General features: G+C 31.9%; 1 protein-coding gene across 3 annotated transcripts in view; it reads right to left on the bottom strand.

Annotated features, from left to right (window-relative positions):
* Nucleotides 1-22,520, bottom strand: part of LOC107074577 (rap guanine nucleotide exchange factor 2) — a 146,352-nt gene that overhangs the window by 94,569 nt on the left and 29,263 nt on the right. For 2 of the 3 annotated variants that reach the window (XM_015336121.2, XM_015336120.2), the window contains 3 exons: nt 21,289-21,765; nt 17,865-17,992; nt 16,865-16,948 (listed from right to left, as the gene is read on the bottom strand). In XM_015336121.2, coding sequence (XP_015191607.1) covers nt 16,865-16,948; nt 17,865-17,992; nt 21,289-21,357 — 281 coding nt within the window. In that variant the 5' untranslated portion in view covers nt 21,358-21,765. Of the gene's footprint in view, nt 1-10,369; nt 10,664-16,864; nt 16,949-17,864; nt 17,993-21,288; nt 21,766-22,520 lie in introns of those variants that run through there. The other variant, XM_015336131.2, reaches the window with a different exon arrangement.

Below are 22,520 nucleotides of genomic sequence, written 5' to 3'. Positions count from 1 at the left end.
TAAAAAACAGAAACTACCCGAGACTACGATTACATCCGCTTTTTTTTTCTTTTCTTTTTTTTTCTTACCATTCGTTTCTATCATTCTTTTGTTTTTATCTTTTTTTCTTTGTTTTTATTGTTTTGTTTTTACTTTTCTACTATCTCTTTTTTTTTCCCCCCTACACTCTCATTCACCCTTTTCTTTCTCAAAATCTACATACACCAACACATATATATACATAAATACATACGGAAGAGGTAACAAAGAGCTTTGCGAAAAGCTCGAAGAAGAAAAGTTTTCCCATTTAACTCTTTTACCTCATTCAACGTTTTTTTTTTTTTTTTCATTCTTTTTTCCTATTTTTCGATAGTAAAATAAAAGGAAAGAAAAATAAGAAAAAAAGGAAAAAATTCTTTACACTGCAACGTAAGTGTATATACTTAAGGTAGTCAGTTCTTGCATGCTTGAGATTGTGTAGTAGATGTAATAGTGTAGTAGTAGTAGTAGTAGTAGTAGTAGTAGTAGTAGTAGTAGTAGTAGTAGTAGTAGTAGTAGTAGTAGTAGTAGTAGTAGTAGTAGTAGTAGTAGTAGTAGTAGTAGTAGTAGTAGTAGTAGTAGTAGTAGTAGTAGTAGTAGCAGTCGTAGTAGTTCGATCGACTTTGCTTCCTCTTGAGACATCTCCCTTCAGCATTTGCTCGTAAATACGGTAAATGTACGCTTTTTCGTACTTTCCCAGGTGGATTCCGTTAGAAAACGATTCACTACGACGGACGAATAAAAGGTACGATGAAATGGTTTAAGCGACTCGTTTTGTCATATGTATACGAGCAAGAAACGACTAACGTAAGTAACGTTCAACGAAGAAATCGATTCTTTCAGAGTACCGTTTATTTTTCCTTTACTTTCTAAGATCCATGCAATTATTATTTTTATTGGTACACGATACTTTCGAGATAACGAAGTAATAAATCTCATATGAAATTTTTGAATTGATGAACGAAGAAATTAATTTATCATATTTTATTGAATATATTCGAAAAGTTTATTTACACGATAAGATAAACAATTTCTAAGTAATTATTCATTGAAATTAATATTTTGAATTGAATTAAACGACACAGTTATATATTTCATATAATAAAACAAACATTTTTTTGAAAACTTTCCCTAATCAATCATCATAATAATAAAACGGTACATAAATCTTTATCATTTTTAAATTAATTTCGAAATGATGTAGAATAAAAGAAAAAAAAAAAACTTTTCTTTCCTCTTTAATACAATATTCAAAATCATTTCTCCTATCAAATAATTAAATCTAACATTCGTACTATGTTTAATTAAATAAATAAAAAACAAAAATTACTACTAGGTAGTACTAATGATTTTGGTGTAAAGAACACTCGTAGCACTTTGTTTGGCCCACTCTGAACGTATAATCTTACCGATCGAGCGAGAATATCTCGACGAAGCGTTAATAAACTATCGATGAAAAAGTTAATCGACGTTTTACAATCTCTCGTCTCTTCACCCCTCTCCTTATCTCTCTCTCTCTCTCTCTTTCTCTCTCTCTTATTTATGAGATTTTTCGCACGAAGTAGCAACAGACAGGTAGGATGAAGCTCGTGTTAAAGCAAAAACGATTTTCGCGCGAGAACAACATAACGTCGAGAGGAAACCAGTTAATAAACACATATGGAGAAAGAGAAAGACTATGTGTGAGCGTAAAAGAGATAGAGAGAGAAAGAAAAAAAAAAGAGATGGATACGATACGAGGGACTTAACGGTGAATAAAATTAGGCCTACCGACTGACTCCTACCAATGTTGGCAGTCCCAAGACTCGCCTTGCACGTATTTCCGAGCACGAGCAAGAGACACACAGGTGCACCAGGTGGTAAATAAGTGTGTACGCGTACATACATAGCGTGAACTTATTTATACAAGAAATATATATATATATATATACATGCATATAAATCCTTATGTGTATTAGTTCATCCATCCTACTTTCCTCGAGTTAAATTGTGTTCTCGTATAACCTTACGCGGCCAACTAAAGGAATCCTATTCGTGTCCGTGAAAAATACCAAGAGAAAGAGGGAGAGAGAGAGAGAAAGAGAGAGAAAACACGATGAAAGGAGATCGAACTTTCAACGAGAGAAAGGAAGATAGATAGATAGATAGATAGATTTATAGATATATAAAAAAGAAAAAAAAAAGAAAGAAAGAGAGAAGCGTGACACTTAGGACGACGCACGCTTCTTGATGCTAATGCAAGACCGGACTGCTTATCGACTGCGGACTATGCGGACCTCGACGTTAGTAGGTAAAAGTCGACTGCACGATTGTGCTACGAGATAGCTGGGTTGACTTTGCTTGCACGCGTATCTCCACATAAACGTTCTTCGCATACGCGTTTAATTCTTACTACACGTATGTATTTATGCATCTACCTATATACGCGTTCGCGCGTGTTTATACTTATACGATGTTGAATACTACTTACATATCTTTTTATATATATAAATATATACATATGTATCTATGTGGTATGTGTATGTGTATATGTAGGTAAATGCACGTCTAAACGTGGAAAGAGCAAGCGAGATATAAAATGCATGCACTATAAAACCTCAACTATAGAGCGCCGTAGCCAATCGGCCGTTCCGCTGCACCTCGCTGCACTTTTGCTTTGTGTATCGTGCACAATGCTGTCGTTGTGTTGCTAGAGATGTGCGAGAGAGAGAGAGAGAAATAAAAAAGATGGAAGCCACGAGAGTTACCGAGAAACTAGGAGGTCGGTCTTCGAGAACTTACGAGTTCTCGTAAACTTCGTTACTTGTATATATTCCAAGCTAAGTACGCCCTTTATACGGATTTTAAGCGCGCCTGCGTGATGGTAAAACCGTAATATATCGTAGGTAACTAACACTAATACACCAGAACATCTCTATTTTTCCCTCTATAAGACGAATACTTTTCTTACCTTCGTATCAATGAACATTTCATAAACATATTTATCTTGAGATAAATTATGAAATAAGATTCATTTCAATTCGTCGTTTTATAGTTAACAACTATAATTATCAGCATCCATAGATACTATGTACATTATGCGAGAACGAAACGAAACGAGCTATCTCACACACGAAATTCTAAGCTTTCACCGTTCTCTAATGATCTCAGGAAATACATAGTACACAACTATATCTATACAAGTGCTTATATATATATATATATATATATATATATATATATATATATATATATATATATATATATGTACGTGTTGCGCTACCTATTAGAGAGTAAGAAAGAAATAGATGAAAGCAGATCGAGTGAAACTTAGGTTAACGTTACGTAAAAGTATAAATAAAGGAATATAATTAATTCTATGAATGGGGGAAGGATCAAATTAAAATTTGACGTTGCAAATAAACGCGTCTAACCCCCCCCCTCCTTCTCCCCCTTTCACGTCATTCTTATTAATTTTCCTTTCTTTCCACGGTTCTTTTATTTATGACTTTCTTCCTTTCTTCCTTCTTTTCTTCATTTCTTCCTTCCTTTTAACGGTCATTAGCGTCAGGGTAAAAGGGACCTCGTTAAAAGGTTCCTTTCAAAAATTTACCGAACTTCGAGCGCTTAACGATTCGCGAACGAGTTACCAAGTTTGCCATTTCGAGGCCTTTGAAAGACTTTTAGACGGGAAGGAATATAAGACGAAGAAGAAGAGAGAAGAAAGAGGATGAGAATAAGGAGGTGGCAGTGGAAGGGAAAGGGGAAAAGTAAAAGGATCTCGAAGGAGGACGAAAATGTACGGAAGAAAGCACAGAAAAGTACAAATCAAGATAGAAATATATAAAAAGATAAAAAAGGAAAAGATGGAAATAGAGAAGGAAATATCGAGCTTTGAAGTGATATCCTGGTCGCGTATATTAAAAAACTTTTCGTTTCAACCGTTCAGAAAACTTTTTCCCGAGCCTGTTTTCCGGTGTTGAATCGTTGAATTTGGCTTAATAAAGAAAAAAGAAGAAGAAGAAAAAAGTGCGTGGAATAAAACGCAAAATAAACGGAAAAAGAGTACTATTCCCATGAAAATTCGAAAGAAAAAAAGAAAAGAAAAGAAAAACTAAAATGAAGAAAGTGCAATTCTGTGCTTCTTGACGACAACGACCAATGTTCTTATCGATTTTGTCGACAGAAAGAAAGAAAGAAAGAAAGATAAAGAAATAAAGTTGAGAGAAAGAGGTCTTAGCCCTCGAGAAATGTCGAGTTTGATGCCGCCATTAACCGGGTGACCTTAAAGAGAAATTCACGGCCTCTTAATTCGATAACGTCGCTGAACGCGATGATTCAAAGGCGTTGAAAGATATGGGCCAAGGGTCGAATAATAAATGCCGTACTTTTCGATGTAATATTTAATTAATTTTCATTTTATTTATTTTTATATATACATAATATCGATCTCGATATCTTTGAAAATAGTTATACCTAATATTTGCCTATATAGAACGCGCACACGTAATATATTCGGAATAATCAAATTTTCAAATAAAACAAAATATAACTCAACCTATACATTTAATTAAAATTACTTCACAACGAATGAAATTGTAATTCTATATAAGTAATAAATAGTTTCGTGAAACGACACAAGAAATAGAGAAATATTAGCTTATAAATTATATAACATTTTTGTTATTAAATCAATCGCTAAACTCTCGGTAAAGTATTTTAAATGATGAAGAAAAAGAAGAAACGTAAAGAACGAATATTTTTCTCCTAATTAAGTTTCCTAACTATATCCTTCGAGAATTATAACAAATATTTACCGGGTTAATAAGCGTACAAGCCAAAAGAAGAAACAAAAGATTTTGGAGTTACGAATAAGAGGGTTCTCGAATACTCCCTTCCCCTCACCTTTCTACCCTTCCCTTCCCTTCCACAACAGAAGAGCGTAAACATTTCATCGAATTTGACGAAGCCAAGGGCCTTCTGGCACCAGCCCCTTGAAAGGGCACAAAAGAAGGTAATAAGTAGTATAAGCACCCACATAAAAACCATACGATCGCGTCCGGAAACAACGAGGACAAACGAGACAGTCCTTTCTCTAGGAATGTTTGTTTGTTCTCTTTTATTTCTCTTTTAACCGCCATCTCCCTCCCTCTCTCTCTCTCTCTCTCTCTCTCATTTCTCTCTCTCTTTTCCACGTATAATTTTTTTTTTGTTCTCCTCTTATGTCCTTTCATTGAAGCGGCAGAATCGAATTGTGCTTACGCTAATCCTGGCACGTGTCTCTACTCCTACAATACCCATTGAAAAAGAAAGAGGACATGAAAGAGAAAGAGAGATGAAATATTAGATCGTTCGAAAAACAATGAAAAATAAAAAAAAAATTTTTTTTTATATGTATTTAGAGAATTTGAATTTGACGAATCCAATTTTTCAGTTATTATTTAAATTGTTATGCAACAATTAGCCTCAACACCAGTGTCATTTATTTGATTTTAATTTTTTGTCAACTATTATTAAACGTTTGAAATAAAATTAAATAATATTGGTAAAAGCAAATAACGAAATAATTTTTTTCAACTAGCAAATCTCTTCGTATACGATATCATATTTTTTCGACACAGGGTATAAATGCGATCTTTTCTAAATTTTTTCTTTTTAACCAACCTTTTCGATTAAATAAATTCTACGATTCCCTGGGAAATGAAAATATCGAGAAACTTTTATCAGAGAATTTCTTTCCTTTTTTTTTTTTTTTTATAAACACTGCTATGAAAAGAAATAGAGAAAAAAGGAGGGGAAAGAGAGAGAGAAATACAAATAGAGAATTATACATATACGTTATACGTACGTTGCTACGAAGATAACCAAAGAAAAATATTGAATCGTGAAAGAACGATCTAATGTGTCATCGAGTTTAAACGTTACATACATTCAAACTTTCGTTATTATACATACACATAAACGATGTTATAAATGTATATGACGAACTGCAAAACCGCTCATTTCTACCGAACCTAATTACGAGAAATTAAAGCTGCTATAATTACGTTTATATATATATGTCAACATTTAAATGTTAACCGTATTCACAACGTCAAAATTTTCTGAATGATTAATCGTTCCGCAAATAATACATGTAGTTTGCAAGAAGAGAAGTAAGTTATCAAGAGATATTAATTACAAAGATGGAAAAAAAGATTCTTTTTGTTTTTGTTTTGTGCATCAAACGACACAAGAGTGTATTCATATATTCGTAGAAAGTCGTTCGTTGAAAGCGAGTTCCTACTTTTCTATATACGTGGGAAAGAATCACCCTTGACCTTGAATTACACGGATCCTATCCAAGTTTCTTGGCAATGGTTCACGGAAGTTCTGATATCGAGTGATCTCACTTTTTATATTTTCTACATGAAAGAAATAAAAGAAAATAATTGATAAAAAAGGAAAGGATATATATATGCATACATGAGATTTATTTCTGATAAGATTTAATTATTCTTCAAGATCGTTAAATTGATTGTATTAAAAAAAAAAATGTTGATTTTAGTAAGCGTTTAAATAAAAAATGACTAGTATTATTAATGTATTACTACTTCGTTTTGTTAAGTATAATAAATTCAAATATTTTAATAATACTTAACGAGTTTTCACGAGAAGGGAGAACGTTTTATGGTTTTCTAACGGATTTACAAATACAGTTTTGCGAAGATTGCAATAATGATTCGTAGTAGGGGAGTCTAGTAAAAGTATCTTCTTTGATGAGATAGAACAAGAGTAAGAAAGAATATCGTATATAAATTGTAACTCGATGTTAAATTACCAGGAACTTACAGCTTCATGGTAAACCGATTGGAACTCGAAAATTAGAGCCTTAGAAGAAGAAATCCTTCCCTCAAGATCGCGCCGCCTACGGAATGCACCTCGATAGCCTTGGCTGGTACGACGGGTTTCAGTCGTATGCGAGAAACGTACAGCTAGCTGGGACGAAATGTTGACCGAGATGCACCTTTCTAAAGTTGTCCATTCGATCATCGCTTCAACAACAACACAACCTTACGAGTATGCATTCTTCTTTATCACCGTTTACAATTTTTTAACGAGACACCTAATATATATGTTATTATATACGATATTACTTGTGAATAAATTTTTTATTTCAATTATAATTATAAGAAAATTATCCTGTTTGTTTTTCTTTGTTAGTTTTTAATTTTATCTACGACAAATATAAAGATAATTAATTATTATTTTTATCTCGTAACGATCGTGATTTATTTTCCGGTTTAGTAAAATTATATATATATATATATATATATATATATATATATATATATATATATATATATATATACATATTTATGTATTTTATCTTTTACAGAATAATTTTACGAGTGGAAATCATTTTTCTATACAATTTTTTTTTCTTTTTTGTTCTTACTCTGTATCTATGGTAAAGAATAAAGGAATTAATTATTATTCTTCATTTATATGTTTTATCTATTGATAATTTCAAAAGTGAAGAAATAATATATTCTATAAGATTTAAAATAAATAAATATATCTATATAAATATATTATATATTTTGTTAATGAAATATAAATGAATTAATTGAACAAAAAAATTATTTAAAATAATTTTAATTGCTACATATACTGTTACATTATTTCAATATTGTTTGTTGCGTTCTCTATTAAAAATAATAAATAAAATGATTTTCTATCCTTTTTCTTTCTCACTCTTTGTTTCTCAATTTTGATGAAACATCTGATCCATCTAAAAATACGCGCGATTAATTTATTGAATTAAAAAAATAAATAAAAAAATATATCTTCGATTAGCGATTAATGTAGAAATTTGCGAAGCGTTTTTGAGTAAGTCAAAAGCGAAGGAATATAATTTGGAAAGTTAAAACGACGTATAGGGTATAAGAAGAAACGCGCTTGTAACAGGGTTCGATTCTCGTTTGAACCCCTCTCTCTCTCCTCACCCCCAACCCCAACCCCCTATAACCCCGGTGGAATAGGATGCGGAGCATTTAATTTAGTTAGAGGTTGGTAGGGTGCGGAAGTGCACGCGCTGTCGACAAACAAGGGTCTTTCGACAACCCTCCTCGTATTCGCATGGTAATTCGTGTCTATGGGTTATACGTGTGTATATATATACGTGCCAACCAATAATGCAGATCCTATTATTAGACGATACCAAGGGCCACTGAATTTCTATCCTGTTTTTTTTTTCTTTTTCTTTTTCCTTCTATATTTTTTTTTTTTTTTCATTTTTTTTTCGATAATGCAATCATTTGAAATCACAAGTGGGCGTATTTTAAAATGCCTAATATACATTTTATTTTATTGATTAACATGAAAAAACCAACTCCCCCTCCTCCTCCCATGCATTAAAGAAATTCAAAAAATGGGATCGTTCCAAAGACCATTTGTCTACGATCTAAATTTTTTTCTGGTTTAGTTAGAGCAACAAATATGTTTTTTCTAAATAAAATTTGAAGCTATACGTACTGGTGTTGTGTATCGATATTATTATTTTCTTATATTTTTTTTTTTTGTTTCTTCTCCTCTTTTTCCCCCAAGACTTCGTGTAAAAAATAAAGTATGCCAAGGGTGAGGATCGACTATTCTATGTACGGAATTAGTATTTAGAAAGTTCAAGGTCGATTCTCATTCGTTCGACGTTTGAATTAGCGCACTTTCGTGAAAATCGATTAAACTGCGATGATAGATATTTTGATAAAAATGGGAGGAGGGGGTATTTGTGTAAAAAAAAAAAGAGAAAAAAAAAGGGTATAAACGTCGAAATCGATAAAGGATATCTTAAAAAGAAAATTGTCGTTTTTACGGCAGCAACGTCAGGAAAAAGGAAATTAATCGATCCTGTAGATGAAGCGTCGTCGATAGTGATGACTCGTTGATACTTAACTAATTCGTGTTATAGATTTGTACCACCCACGTTACCAATAGTTGATTTCTTTTTTTTTTTTGTCAAACAAAGCCGGAAGATGCAGGTTAAACGAAAACTCGCTTGTTAGTCTAATGGGGGAGAGAGAGAGAGGAAATCGATGATCCGTGTATCGCGTGTATTTTAAAACGTAAAACAATCTCGTTCGTACGACTTTTTAATCGTACGTTCAAATATTTACTATAAAAAAGGAAAAAAAAATCTATGAAATAAATATACGATATAGGAATTAATTCGGTAGCTTTAATATTAAATTAATTTTTTTTTTCGTCATAAAATTCATCATTTTTCCGAACGATTGAACAAAATCATTCAAAAATAATTAAAAAAAAATTATTTCGAAGTATAACACAATTTTTTTACGATTATTTGATAATTAAATATTAATTTAAATCTGTATACAAATTAATAATATATAATACGATATAAAAATATATAATACATAATAATAATATATATTACATTATTATAATAGATAATAATATATAAATACATATTATAATAGATAATAATATATAATACAAAATAAAATACGATTATATTTTTAACAATTAAATATTAATTTAAATCTTTATACCAAATAATCTTGGCAAATTAGTTAATTATTAATAGTAAGTAAATTTTATCAACGTAAAATAAGTAAGAGAAAATAGAAAGTAATTCGAAAAAATTAACAAATATGGGTGTTGTGAACAATTAACGTGAAAACTTTCGAAACTGCCATCTCAATACAATACACGTTTTGTTTACCAGGAAGCTTATAAAACGTGATCCGTGATATTGACAGTTACGTGTCACGTGCATGCATGCATGCACGCGCACACACACACACACACACACGCACGCACGCGTGATGACCAACAGACAATACCTGTCCGAAAACTCTGTTATTGATCGTTTAGTTTTACGTAGTTGAGATTGGACTGTGTCAACGATCGTTGCATTTCGTTTTGACCGGACAAAAGGGTACAAGATGTGTAAGTAAGTACGTGAGAGAGCTTGCTATCCAGAATAAAGCTGGTCTTTTCTACATACGTGTAAATATATATATATATATGTGTGTGTATTACATATATAAATGTATACAAACATATTTACACGTAGTAGATATACACTCTACACAATAACAAGGATACTTCGGAAAGGCGCTCACCACGGATAAACTTTTATCTCTTTTCTACTCGAAAAAACTTTCGCATTGGTAAACTCTCCTTCGCCTTTTTATTTTTTTTTTTTATCATCCTAGATTCAACCAAGAGAATTCTTCGTCTAGTATAATACCACAGTGTAAGCGGATATGCGTTCTGATCAAATAGAAGAAAAAAAAAGAAAGATAATAAATTTAAAAACAAAAAAAAGATTATAATACAGAAATATAAATCCAAAAAAGATTCTCACCGATCATCCTGGGTGACAGTAATGTCAGGCGGGGGTGGAGGAGGGGAGGCACCGTCTGTGGCATCCAGTTTGCCGGTTTTTCCTCGCCTTTCTTCTTTTTATTCTTCTACTTCCTCTTCCTCTTCCTCTTTTTCTTCTTCTTCTTCTTCTTCTTCTTCTTCTATATTCTCTTCTTCTTATTCTTGTTCTCAAATTTTTCCAAAAAAACTGAGCGAATTATCCAACGAGTATAAGTTCTTCCTTTAGATCATTCGCATTAGATGATCAACGATAATGATTTTGTTGATCCTCTTTCTAATTTAGAGATCACAGTTGTTAACATCAAAATTATAATATAACCAACATTTCTTCAATTATTTCTTCGTTTTTCTTTTTTAATTTTTCTTTCGATGCTCATTAACGAACGGTCGAATTATTAGGGAAAAACTTTTTCATTGATAATGGTAGAAAAAAAGACGAAAGAATGAGAGAGAGAGAGAGAGAGAGAGAGAGAGAGAGAGAGAGAGAAAGAGAGAAATAAAGAAATACTAATAAGAGTAACCCAAGCGAGTGAAAGCAAACGGTAATTATCATGTAAGATTGTGTTCGTAGGCGAAGCGGGTTTCCTATATGGAGCAAAAATCTGTTGCTGTTGTGTCGCTGGCATTAACCAACTAACACAACTACTCTCTTTGCTTGTGTTTTTCACAGCCGTAGATCAGAACTACGTTCGTATAATTACGCCCTCGTGAACCCCCGTTCTCTCCTTGTTTCTTTCACATCGATGCCAAGCTTGTCATTGTATATATTAAACTATATAAAAGTACATATATAAATGTATATATTACGTGTACATATGTAGATGTATGTGTGTGTATGTATGTTACTTTTAAAATGATATTATATTACAAGGTAGAAGAAGAAGAAGAAGAAGAGGAGGAAGAAGAAGAAGAAGAAGAAGAAGAAGGTTGCATTTAGAATTTCAAAGGTATTACACTTGGGATGGAAAAGGGGTGAAATTTAAAAATTTCATCAATATCGATTCTAAACTTTCCACTCTCCCCCAACCCCTCGTTTTTAAAACAAAATTTAACGGGTTTACTTCTTAAAATTGAAAAATTACGCGGGATATCAAAAGTTTGTTTTCTTTTAGAAATAATACATTTTGTAAGACAATGACACTGTGTGTATAAATGTTTATACATGTAAAGATAAATAAAGGTACACGTAATATCGAATGATATTAGAGAAAAGAGAGATAGAGAGAAAAAATCTGAGAGCTCGTAAAGCAAAAGATGCGAGAGTCCGGGTATTCTAGATGGTGTTCGTGCTTTGCACCACGGGTCACTGGTCCCACGCTTTCGGTATGCAACTCTCGTACAAGGTTCCTACCGCGAAACGGGTTTCAGTCTCTGCAGATCTGCACGCTTATTTTCTTCAACGGTAGAACAAGAGAGAAAGAGAAAACTTATCGTACTTCGTGCTCCGATTTTCTCGACGATAGATAGATAATAACTATGAATATAAATAGATATATATATGCACATACTAGATATGTATGTGTGTGTATATATGCACGTGCACGCGTGTGTATGTATTATATATATATATGTATCTACCATCAAATTATTCCCAAAATATTAGCTAAGGATAGATCTCTCTCTCTCTTATTCGAATTATTATTAGTATATGTGTGTGAGAATCGTTTATTAATTAATCAAAAATTCTATCTACCTTTAGAAATGTAATAATATCCGGAGTTACGAATAACCTATTGAATTTTGATATCTTCCGATATAAAATATATATTATCTTCTAATTTTACGTAACCACGTAGACGATCATCCACGTTTTTTTTTTTTATTTTCATCTATCCCTCGATCGATCGATCGGATTGGATGGATCAAAATAATCCGATGTTGGAAATGTTTTCTTCTGGGATTATAAGTAAATTCAATTTATGTAACATTAGTATTAAACGATTGTACATAAAAGGAGGAGAATAAAATGAAAGGGAATAAAAACGTTGAAATAATTGCCAGGATTTTGGGACAATTTTAATTCCATCGGCGAATAATCATCCCTTATTATGGTAATTTACGAATGAGAAATTTACAGAAAAAAAAGAAAAAGAGAGAAAGAGAGATATGAATATAGAGAAAGAAAGATGAGTTTCACGATTTATTTTCTAAAATACGAAAAACCGGTCGTGGTTATTACGTATATACGTTTTATGCAACGCCGCCTCCAGCGACAGTGGCGATTCACCGACTACAATTACGTCACTGACAACGAGACGCGAGATTGCTAGCATCCGACACACAGTATACTCTCTCGAGTGGTCCAACCAAACTAAGGATTGCTATCCTCTCAAAAATTCATCATGAAATTTTGTATTTCTTATCTCTTATATTCTTTGAAGAAATAAATAATCTTACATTCTCATTTTCTCATTTTCTCTCTTTTTCTCTTTTTATTATTTCTCTTTTATTTCTCTCTCATTCACTCTCTTTCGCTCTCTCTTACACACTTGCTCACTTTTTTTTTCTCTCTGGTTAACGTAGAAGAACGTTGGCGAAGAACTTTTACGAAAGATTTCACTGACACCAATGATCCTCGTTGAATCCTTTGATTAATGGAAACGATCGAATATAATCGATCGGTGACATCGTCTATTATTTGTTAGAAAATCAAGAAAAATTGATTTTATTCCGGTGAATTTTTTCAAAGGACAAGGGCAACGTTCGATAAACATCGAGAGATCGGAATGCGATTCCGCGGGTGCAGTCCGTATTAATCGCAACGTTCACCAACCGCCTCGATATACACGAGAAGACTGGAGTCTCTCTCTCTTGGTAGGTGAGGCCTCCTCTCACTCTCTCTCTCTATCTCTCTCTCACTCTCTTACAACCACGCTCAGTGCTGTACCGAGCATTACTGGTACCCCTACTTTCAAGGTAAGCAACATTCCGTACACCTTAAGTGCACCCGTAAATGCTCATAATTCCCACCCAACTATACTTCCCGCATACTTTTCCACAATTTTCTTTCAAATATGATGATCTACTTATATTCTCTCTACTTTTTTTCTTTTCCTTTTTTTCCCGTTTTATATCATAATAAATATCATAAGGAAAAAGAATGAAAATTGAAAGGAATTCACTATCGTACATTTCTTATCCGTATAATCTTAATCAATATTTTCCCTTAAATTCATTTATGTGAACGAATTAAAAAAAAAATCTAATTAAAAAATAATTTATTCGATCAATTTTGCCGAAATATTTGTCAACGAGAAAGCTAGAACAACTAACAATGATTTCATTTTATTTTTCTATATCCAAATGAAAATAAGTCAAAGAAAAAGATACGGTACTGTCCGGTATTACGTCCCTTCTCTACCACCGTGTTTTACCATTCGCTCTTACTCGTTCTACCTAACGTTAACCTAACACACACACACATAACAACATAGAGACAGGCGCGTGCATACGCATATACAGGTTAATCACAAACACACGTACATATGCAAGCATGCGCACAAACGAGTACATATAGGTGTACACGTGCAGTCTACTTTCCTTCTCTCTCTCTCTCTCATACAGTCTCTCTCCGTTACCCCAATGTCAAGGGATGGTATACGTAAAAAAGAGAGAGAGAGAGATAGAAAATTGTGCTATCTTTTTCTAGCAAATCAACCCTCCAACCTTCTCCCTTTTCCCTTCACCCCTACCATCGTCCTTACTACTCTCCTACGATCGCTTCTTTGACATTATATCGTGAAAGGGAAGGAAAGAGGCACTGTACTCGGTAGAGTTCGTAAATCCTCGGCCAAGTAGAGTGAGAAAGAAATATATATATATAAAATGAAATGGGGGCGAGGAACACCGAAAGTTGAAAAGAGAAGAGGTTGAGACATAGAAAAAGAAAAGCATTTCCACATAACCACGCCCCTGAATGTTTAGCAACTAATTTTTGTAAGATTTATACCATCGTACCATGTATCGAACTAGTAAGAGAAAGAAAGAATTTGGAATGTTTAAAAAGTACATATCCCCACCTTACTTTCGATACTATTACGTTTCGCAATGACAACAATTTCTACGTTTAAAATGATTGCGAAAGAGACTGGAAGAGACAAACGATGGATGGATGGATGTGTAATGTGTTTTTTTTTAATCTTTTAAGTAAACCTCGCGAAGAGGAAGAAATCTATCGAAATATCTTGTTGAATCTTCTACAAGTTTGAGATGAGAGAATACTCGATGAAAATACCAAGTGTCAAAATGCAAATAATATAACGAAGTTTCTTTAATCACCAAGCGTAGATACACCTTTTCAATGTAGGCTTCTTCTTATATACTATACATTTAGATCGTGCATACATTATGCCTACGTAAGTGATAAACATGTGTTTGTATGTGTGTTTAAGTATAAGCTAGAGTATACATACATCTATACGTATAGTATTTTATTTAAACGAACAAATTCCAAGGTTTATCGCAGCAAAATAAGAAAAAACCAAAGGTATCTCTACACTCTTACGAATACTCGTATTAACGTGTATATATGTATATATATTTATTTATTTGCCTAGCTATCTGTTTAGAGAAAGATAGAGAGAGATACGTATGTAATATAAAATTAAATAGTTATATAGATATTATATATGTTTTTCTTTTGTTAAAAGTTTCTCTCTTTAGACTTTTTCAAGATATACTTATAGACAAGATGGAGCGCGTTGTTTATGCAACCGTAACGTTAATGCGCGACTATTTTTATGCTAGAAAAGTGTATTATAAATAGGACGTACGTACAGGTTTTCATATTATGAGGTGAAAAGCATGTAGAGGAGAAAGTCCATGCGAAGAACACCTGTGCGTATGTGTATATGTATATGTGTTTATATGTTAGGCTGCACAGGTTACACAGAAGAGAATTGACTTCAATGAGAAAACATTCGTAACGAGGAGCATTTCATTCGAATATAATGTACATTTCTTCTTCTTCTTCTTGTTCTTATACTTTTTTATTGATAAGAACAAAAGTTCAGATGAATGAAGGTGAGAGGGAACGTTGCATTTGTGGGGTGGGGAGAGGAGTAGGAGAGGAAAGGTGTTGAATGAATGATCTTATCTATATCTTGTTTTCTTTACTTCAGTATATCGAATATTATTCAACTTTAATCTTATTTTTGCGCACCACATACTAGAGCGCTATGACATGCTCCATGTAAGAACAAGGTTATACGATTAATGAGAATTTCCGTGGTTCGAGGGACAGTAAGAGAAAGAGAGAAAGAGAGAAAACTGTGACCGTAACCCTGGTAGAGACGATTTATAGCTATGCTCTTCTGTATTTATGTGTGTATGTGTATGTGGTGTGGTGGGTACGCACTCAGTGTCTCGAAAAAAAACAAATAAAAAATAAAGTAGAACATTTAAAAGTCCTTTATGACAAATAACTGGAATATTATCGAGATTGGTTAAATCCACGTAATGTCAAATGTCAAATCGATATCATCGCAATATTATAGATAAACAAAGCAAATATTTATTAATTCTTGTCTTGAGTAATAATAAAGATTTATTAATAATTCGAATTACGTTATCAAACGTTATTTATCTTTCATTTTATAACATTTAGTTTAATCGTTTATGATACTTTGTATATAATTATTTTATTTTATATATATATATACATAGTAATAATTCTTCAACACACCCGGTATATATGAGAAGTCGTAGATATACGCACCACGATCGATTTCTATCTCGGCATTTCCTTGGCGTAAAACGAATTCGTTATATGATATTGAAAACAAAAAAGAAATATTATATTGGAATAATGCCATATACACACAAATGTGTATAGCATTATATAGAAGAAAACTATAATATGCTTATTGCAGCAAATGAATTTGGCAATAGGATTGATCCGTTAATCACGATATCCAAAATATCGTGTTCTAATTCCTTTTAATCCTTTACATTTGTATACTATGTTTAATTTTAATCATTTTTTTCTTTATTATCAAAAATATTCCTTTGATTAATTTTAAACATTAAATATTTGTTAAACTATCGACATTTTATGTATACCTTAAATATATTTTTACCGGAACCAATCAGATTATCAAATCTTTATAGAATTAATATTTTTTTGTTTTGCAATTTAATGCAAAAGTAATTTAGTTTAAAACAATAAATAAAATAGTAATAATAATTGTCGTACAAACGAATGTAAAAAAGCAACAACAACGTTATACGTCAAATTTTATATTCCAAATTTATAAACGATAGTTCGATCGATCGATCATAATTTAAAATTACAATTCTTTGAAATTATATATGTTAATTATACCAGTTAGTGAATAATTCATGAAAAGTTTTCTATAGGTAATAAATCGAATTCCGGATTATGCATCTTTTCCGATGGGGAAGTTGATTTTACTATTCGTGCTTATCTCTGAAACGTTCAAGAGAGGTGTTTACAGATACATAAATTAAACTTTACCTGGAGCAGGGCAGGTACATGGATCCATCGATAAACACAGAACCTGAGAGCAGTATGTACCAGCTGGTCGCCAATTCACCGGTGCTGAAATTATGCAAACCCAACATGTTGTAACAAGATATCAGTAGATTTCTATTTAAGACAATAGAAACATTGAATTTGCAAGAGTAATTAATTTTACCGATGGTAAACACTTAACCATTCATATTGGAAACGTTAATTATTAGATTTATTAAAAATTATTTCGAGTAGAGCTTTTTTCAAAGAACGATTATTGATAGGTGTGACCATAGTGAAAGAATACAAATTGCATAACCTTCCTCTTTCGCTCTGATTCGCATACCGGAAGTTTCACCTCCGTTAGGCCGGAAAGAGCATGAATGCTACTGTAATATTGATTATCTGCGTTAATAAGCTCGTGCTGATAATTACAATGTCCTTCGTTTACTTTTATAGTAATATTTAATGCATTTTATAATTTAACTATTATTAAGCCTTTTAATTACCAAAGAATTTATAATTAAAGTCGTAAGAAATTCTCTTCTTACGTGCATGTTCAAAAACAGTTAATCCTTGCAATCTTAAATAATTTTATTCAACGATTTGTAAATCAGTGACATCTGTATCGTAACAATTAAACTTTTTACTCTCTTTTACAACGAGTAAATTTACCGACAACCGTCGATAAGGTAGTATATCACTGTCCAATATAATTATTGATATGGTAGAACATTACCGACTGATAAAACAGTCGATAAAGAAGTTTTCATTTTACTATGTTTCTACTATTTCTTTTGCAAATAATAAAGTATTTCTAGATCATTGATATATACACTTAGATAATTCACGATTTCATTGAGTAAACTTTATTAATACTCTATCTCTCATAGGCTTCCATTTACATTAAAATTTTAAACAGAAATATTAACAGAATTTAAAAAGCTTGAATTATACAAAAAAAAAAAAAGAAAAACATATTAATAACTAATAAAATACTTACTAATACAAGACATGGTTCGCATTATGTCTTTCGTAGCGTACAACTTTACAAAGCCCGCGCAGAATGGAATCTCTGCATGGACGTAATGCTTCAAGTCCCAGAAGTCCATAATATATGATCTGTAAGTCCTAAAATAAAAGAAACCACAACGTTAAACAGTTGCAAAACAATGTTTTGCATAAAAAATAACGCAAATTATTTTGTTTTGTTGTTACTCAATTCTCATTTCTTTGTTTTCAAAAAATATTCAAATAATTCCTTACAAAAATATTCATAAGAAATTCATCTATTACTCATTCCAATTAATTGCTTTCTCACGAACTATTTCTACGTTATATATATATCTTCAGTTTATTAATACCTTACTAATTCAGTTCCATGCATTAGTACAATTTACATGTTTCACTAATGTCAGCTTCTGAGCAAACAAGAACATCGATTAGGGGAGTTTGAGGAGAACATTGTTAGATTTGCTTGCTGAACTTAAGAAATAGCTCTCCCGCTGAGATTAATCGTAAATTCCTATGTTTATACCATGAAATATTTAGTTTTGAGATCGTATGAAATTACACGCATTCAGTGCAATAACAGTCTTAACAGAGAAATTAGTTACATTTCTAATAAACATTAAACTAAACCTATTTTCGATTAAAATAAATGAATATATACGATTAACAAATTGTCCGATCTAAAATACTATCTGTTTAATTGATCGATCATAAATCATGTATTATTGTGCAAGAAAGTATAATAATTTAAAAAAAAAAAAAGTGCAATTGCTTTAACGAAAATCAACGTAAAATCGATTTTTAATCGAAACAAATGAATAAAAAAGATGAAAAAAAAATTATCCAATCCATTCACCTTAAGCACAAATCCAATCTGCCTTATCGATCTATCATAAATTACGTATTATCGTGGTAAAATGAACAATTGGAAATAATTCATTGGCTGCTAGATTGTTCGAACTGGGTTCATTTATGACTTGTTAATTATTTCTCTTCGTTCTTAATCAAACTAACAATTAGCAAGCCATTTCGATGCACTTCGAGAATGAGTTAGCCGCTCTGTTAGCTTGATTTAATCTTTATAAGGACAATGTAAAAAAAATAGTAATACAAACGATAAAAAATAGATAAATAAAAAAATTTTTACATGAATGAAAAAAGAAAAGAAAAGAAAAAAGAAAAATAATACAAGTTTCGCAATGATGCATCAATGATGCATTGATAATCATACACACACACACACATACACGTATGGATGAAACCAATCAAACTTTTCCACTTTAAATGGAAGAACAAGTTTTTATGTGCGAGACACATCTTATATCGCGAGAGGATATTACAAAATGAAAATTTGGAACGATCAGAAGGGTTGGTGGTGGTTCCAACGTGAAAGACAGAAAATAAGATCATAAATATGCGAACGTACATATGCGTAAGTTTCAATTCCCCCCTTTCTTTCTCTTCACCCACACCCCAACTCTTTCAACAACTCTCACATTTTTTCTCGAAAGAGGCGCCGTACCGTCTGCGAATCGTTCGCAAGTAGTTGCTGCCTTCTCTTATTTGAACGAAGAAAAATAAAAAACAAGGGTCTCTCTCCCTTTTTTTTTCCCCCATCCTTTTTTATGTCATTTGTTTTCTTTTTTTTTTTTTTTGCGAAAACTGGAGCGAACACCGGACGACCTTCGAGTACGGATCGCATGAACCCACCGACAACGACGAGACGACAACGATCAACTTTCGTTAAATTTTCAAAAAGGTCCACGATCCTTTTCAATCTTATCGATATTTGTGTCACGAAAATAAAACGTACGAATTCGAATAATTTCTATACTTTTTCTTTTCATTTTTCGTTACGATTTTAATAACAAGATAATCGTTAGAGATAGATGAATAAAAGCACGTATGTGATAATGTATGTTTTGTAAACATTACGTAAAAATGTAATATAGAATGGGCTTATTATGCATTATCATTTACTTCACTGTACTTCAATCTTTTTTCAAAATTAAACGTACATTGTTCTTAATCATTTTTTGATCATTTATCTATCACTTTGCACGAGTAATAAAGGATTATTCGATGTATTGTATGAAATTAATCAATGATTACTTTAATCGTACTTATTTCAAGAGAAAAACAAACGATTAAATGAAAAGAAAGAAAAAAAGAACAATTAAATTAAAAACCATTGAAAATTGACACGAAAAAAAAATTTGTATGAGTTAAAAATATATTACATTTGTAAAAACGATCATTGATTTTACGCTATGAAGATTACAACAGCACAGCAGGATAGAAATAACATAGTAATGATTCTACAAGGCTCCTTATCAAAGCCCATTATCATTCACACGTTTTATATTTCTGATGAGATAGAATATACCTCGTTTGATGATGAAAATAAACGTCGAATAGAATGTTGTTATTTGATTTCGTGAAATAGGATCACTCAAGCACGGTATTCTTCTCAATCGTTCATTTGTAGACGCGTGGGTGAGTCGTTTGAACGAACTATACTACCTTTAAGTACCAACATCGTTAAAGTCGTTTCGTATCTTCGTTTGAAGAAAAAAAAATACAAAAAAGAAAGAAAAACATATCGATTGTGATTACTTCGAAAGAATCAAAATCGTACGTTCGAGTAATCGATTAGAATTTTATTTAACAAGACATTAAATGACCCTCATGTCCGATACAGACTTAACGATCCACGAATAATTAAAAGAAGGTATAATAATTATTGTAATAAGACAAGTCTCGTATATGAATTCCCACGAGTTGGGCGTGCATCTTAAAACGTCCGTTACGTTATTTGTGTCCTTCTTTTTTACTTTCTTCGTATTAGTATTACATATATATGTGTAAATACAAATTATACATGAATATACTACAAATGGACGATTTCCTCGTTCTAGTTGAGTGAGAGCCTTTAATCATCATGCCTTACTTGAATAAAGGGGAAAGATCTCTCCCGACTAGACTTGGATTAAGGCTATCAAGTTGCCCTCTCTCAATTGACAGATGGAGAACATGTTGGAGAAGAAAAATCGACTACTTCCTTTAGTTTTCACCTTTTCCTAATACCATTGTGCATAGACGTATAATATGCAAGTATTATACACGTGTGAATATAGTTTCCGTTAAAAGGAAATTTGACTTAAATCGATCTGACCTACACTAGAAACGAAACCCAGCAAACATTATTCGTTCTAATGTTAGATATTATGACGTGTCCTTGAAACTTATTAACTACTATTTCAACCTATTCAAAGATTAATCATTACGAGATAACGTTAATTATATCGAAAATAATTATACAGTTAGAAGATAAAACTCTTTTGATTAGTTTATTGGTATTATTCAAATTTGTTACATTAATAATAATAATAATAATAATTTGAATAAAATATTACCTGAAGATTTCGTCTTTCTGGATCGCGGCAAAGAGCCCGGATAAAATGTGGATCCAAGTATTCCGTCATAATAGCCCACGTAAGACTATTTATAGTGCCTTTCTCTAGCAACTCTTTCAATGAAGGAGCACTTTTCGAACATCGCAACCGTTCTTGATCGAGGACAATGTTCGAAGCTTAGTCCTCCTTCTTCTTTTAACGATAATAATACGGCTCAACTGCCATTCGTCAAATTTTCCGTTACTTGTTCATTCTTACAACTTACGTCTCGTCTATCTCTTGATTGATATCAAACTTAACTTGATTATATCGTTAACAGGAAACACGAGAGAAACTGGTTTGACACGGCTTTAAAATTGAATGAAACATCTTACGTTTAATTCTTCTAAGGATTTTTACGTAAAAAAAATTTCTAATTCTTGCGAACTTCCTTCCTTTTATTTTCCACTTTAAAATCCATCCAAGGTAGTTCCAGATCTGAAACATACAAACAAACAAAAAATATCTAATGAAATAAGACTTTAGAATTTTAGTTGAAATTTAGGATCCGATAAATCGATCCTTCGTAATAAAAATAAAATGAAATGACGAAAGAGACAAGAGAAAGTGAAAGAGAGTTATGAAAGTTAAATGAATTGAAAATGCATCGAGGAAACCAAGCGCATTCGTAAATCAATCGCACCTGTAACTGCATACGAGGAAGGTTATCAAGTAAACCGGGAGAACATCGCGATATTATTACACTCATATTCTCTCTTACATTGAGAACCGTATATCATTGTATTACACATACCATATTGAAAGAAATTTATGAAGAAATAAGCTGAGAAATACTCGGCCACGATTCAAGATGATCAGAATAAATAAAAATGATAAACGGTTAACTGTGATTGACGAGAATACTTGTCATTAAGACATATGTGTTTTTTTTCTTTCTTATTATTCTTCCATTTTAATAATAATGAATTTAAATACAAACTTTTCTCGAAGTATAGTAATCGTAAAACAAAACATTCCCACGATGAATATAAACTGATTTTAAATAAACAAAGAATTAATTAAAACGTTAACTTTCGATGTTTATTTACAGCAATCGAAATATATCAAAATTGTTTTAGCTTTGAAGAAGAAAAATATTAAAAGGATTCATAGTGCGTGCAAAACAAAAGCTTCAACTGTTCTTCTCGTTTCTTATTCTCGAACATTTATACTCGACCTATCGCAACAACGAA

The sequence above is a fragment of the Polistes dominula genome, unplaced genomic scaffold (genome assembly GCF_049000335.1).
Source record: "Polistes dominula isolate Pdom_NZ unplaced genomic scaffold, Pdom_raw_medaka contig_82, whole genome shotgun sequence".
In the NCBI taxonomy this organism is placed as follows: domain Eukaryota; kingdom Metazoa; phylum Arthropoda; class Insecta; order Hymenoptera; family Vespidae; genus Polistes; species Polistes dominula.
This window is presented reverse-complemented; position numbering and strand designations above follow the sequence as displayed.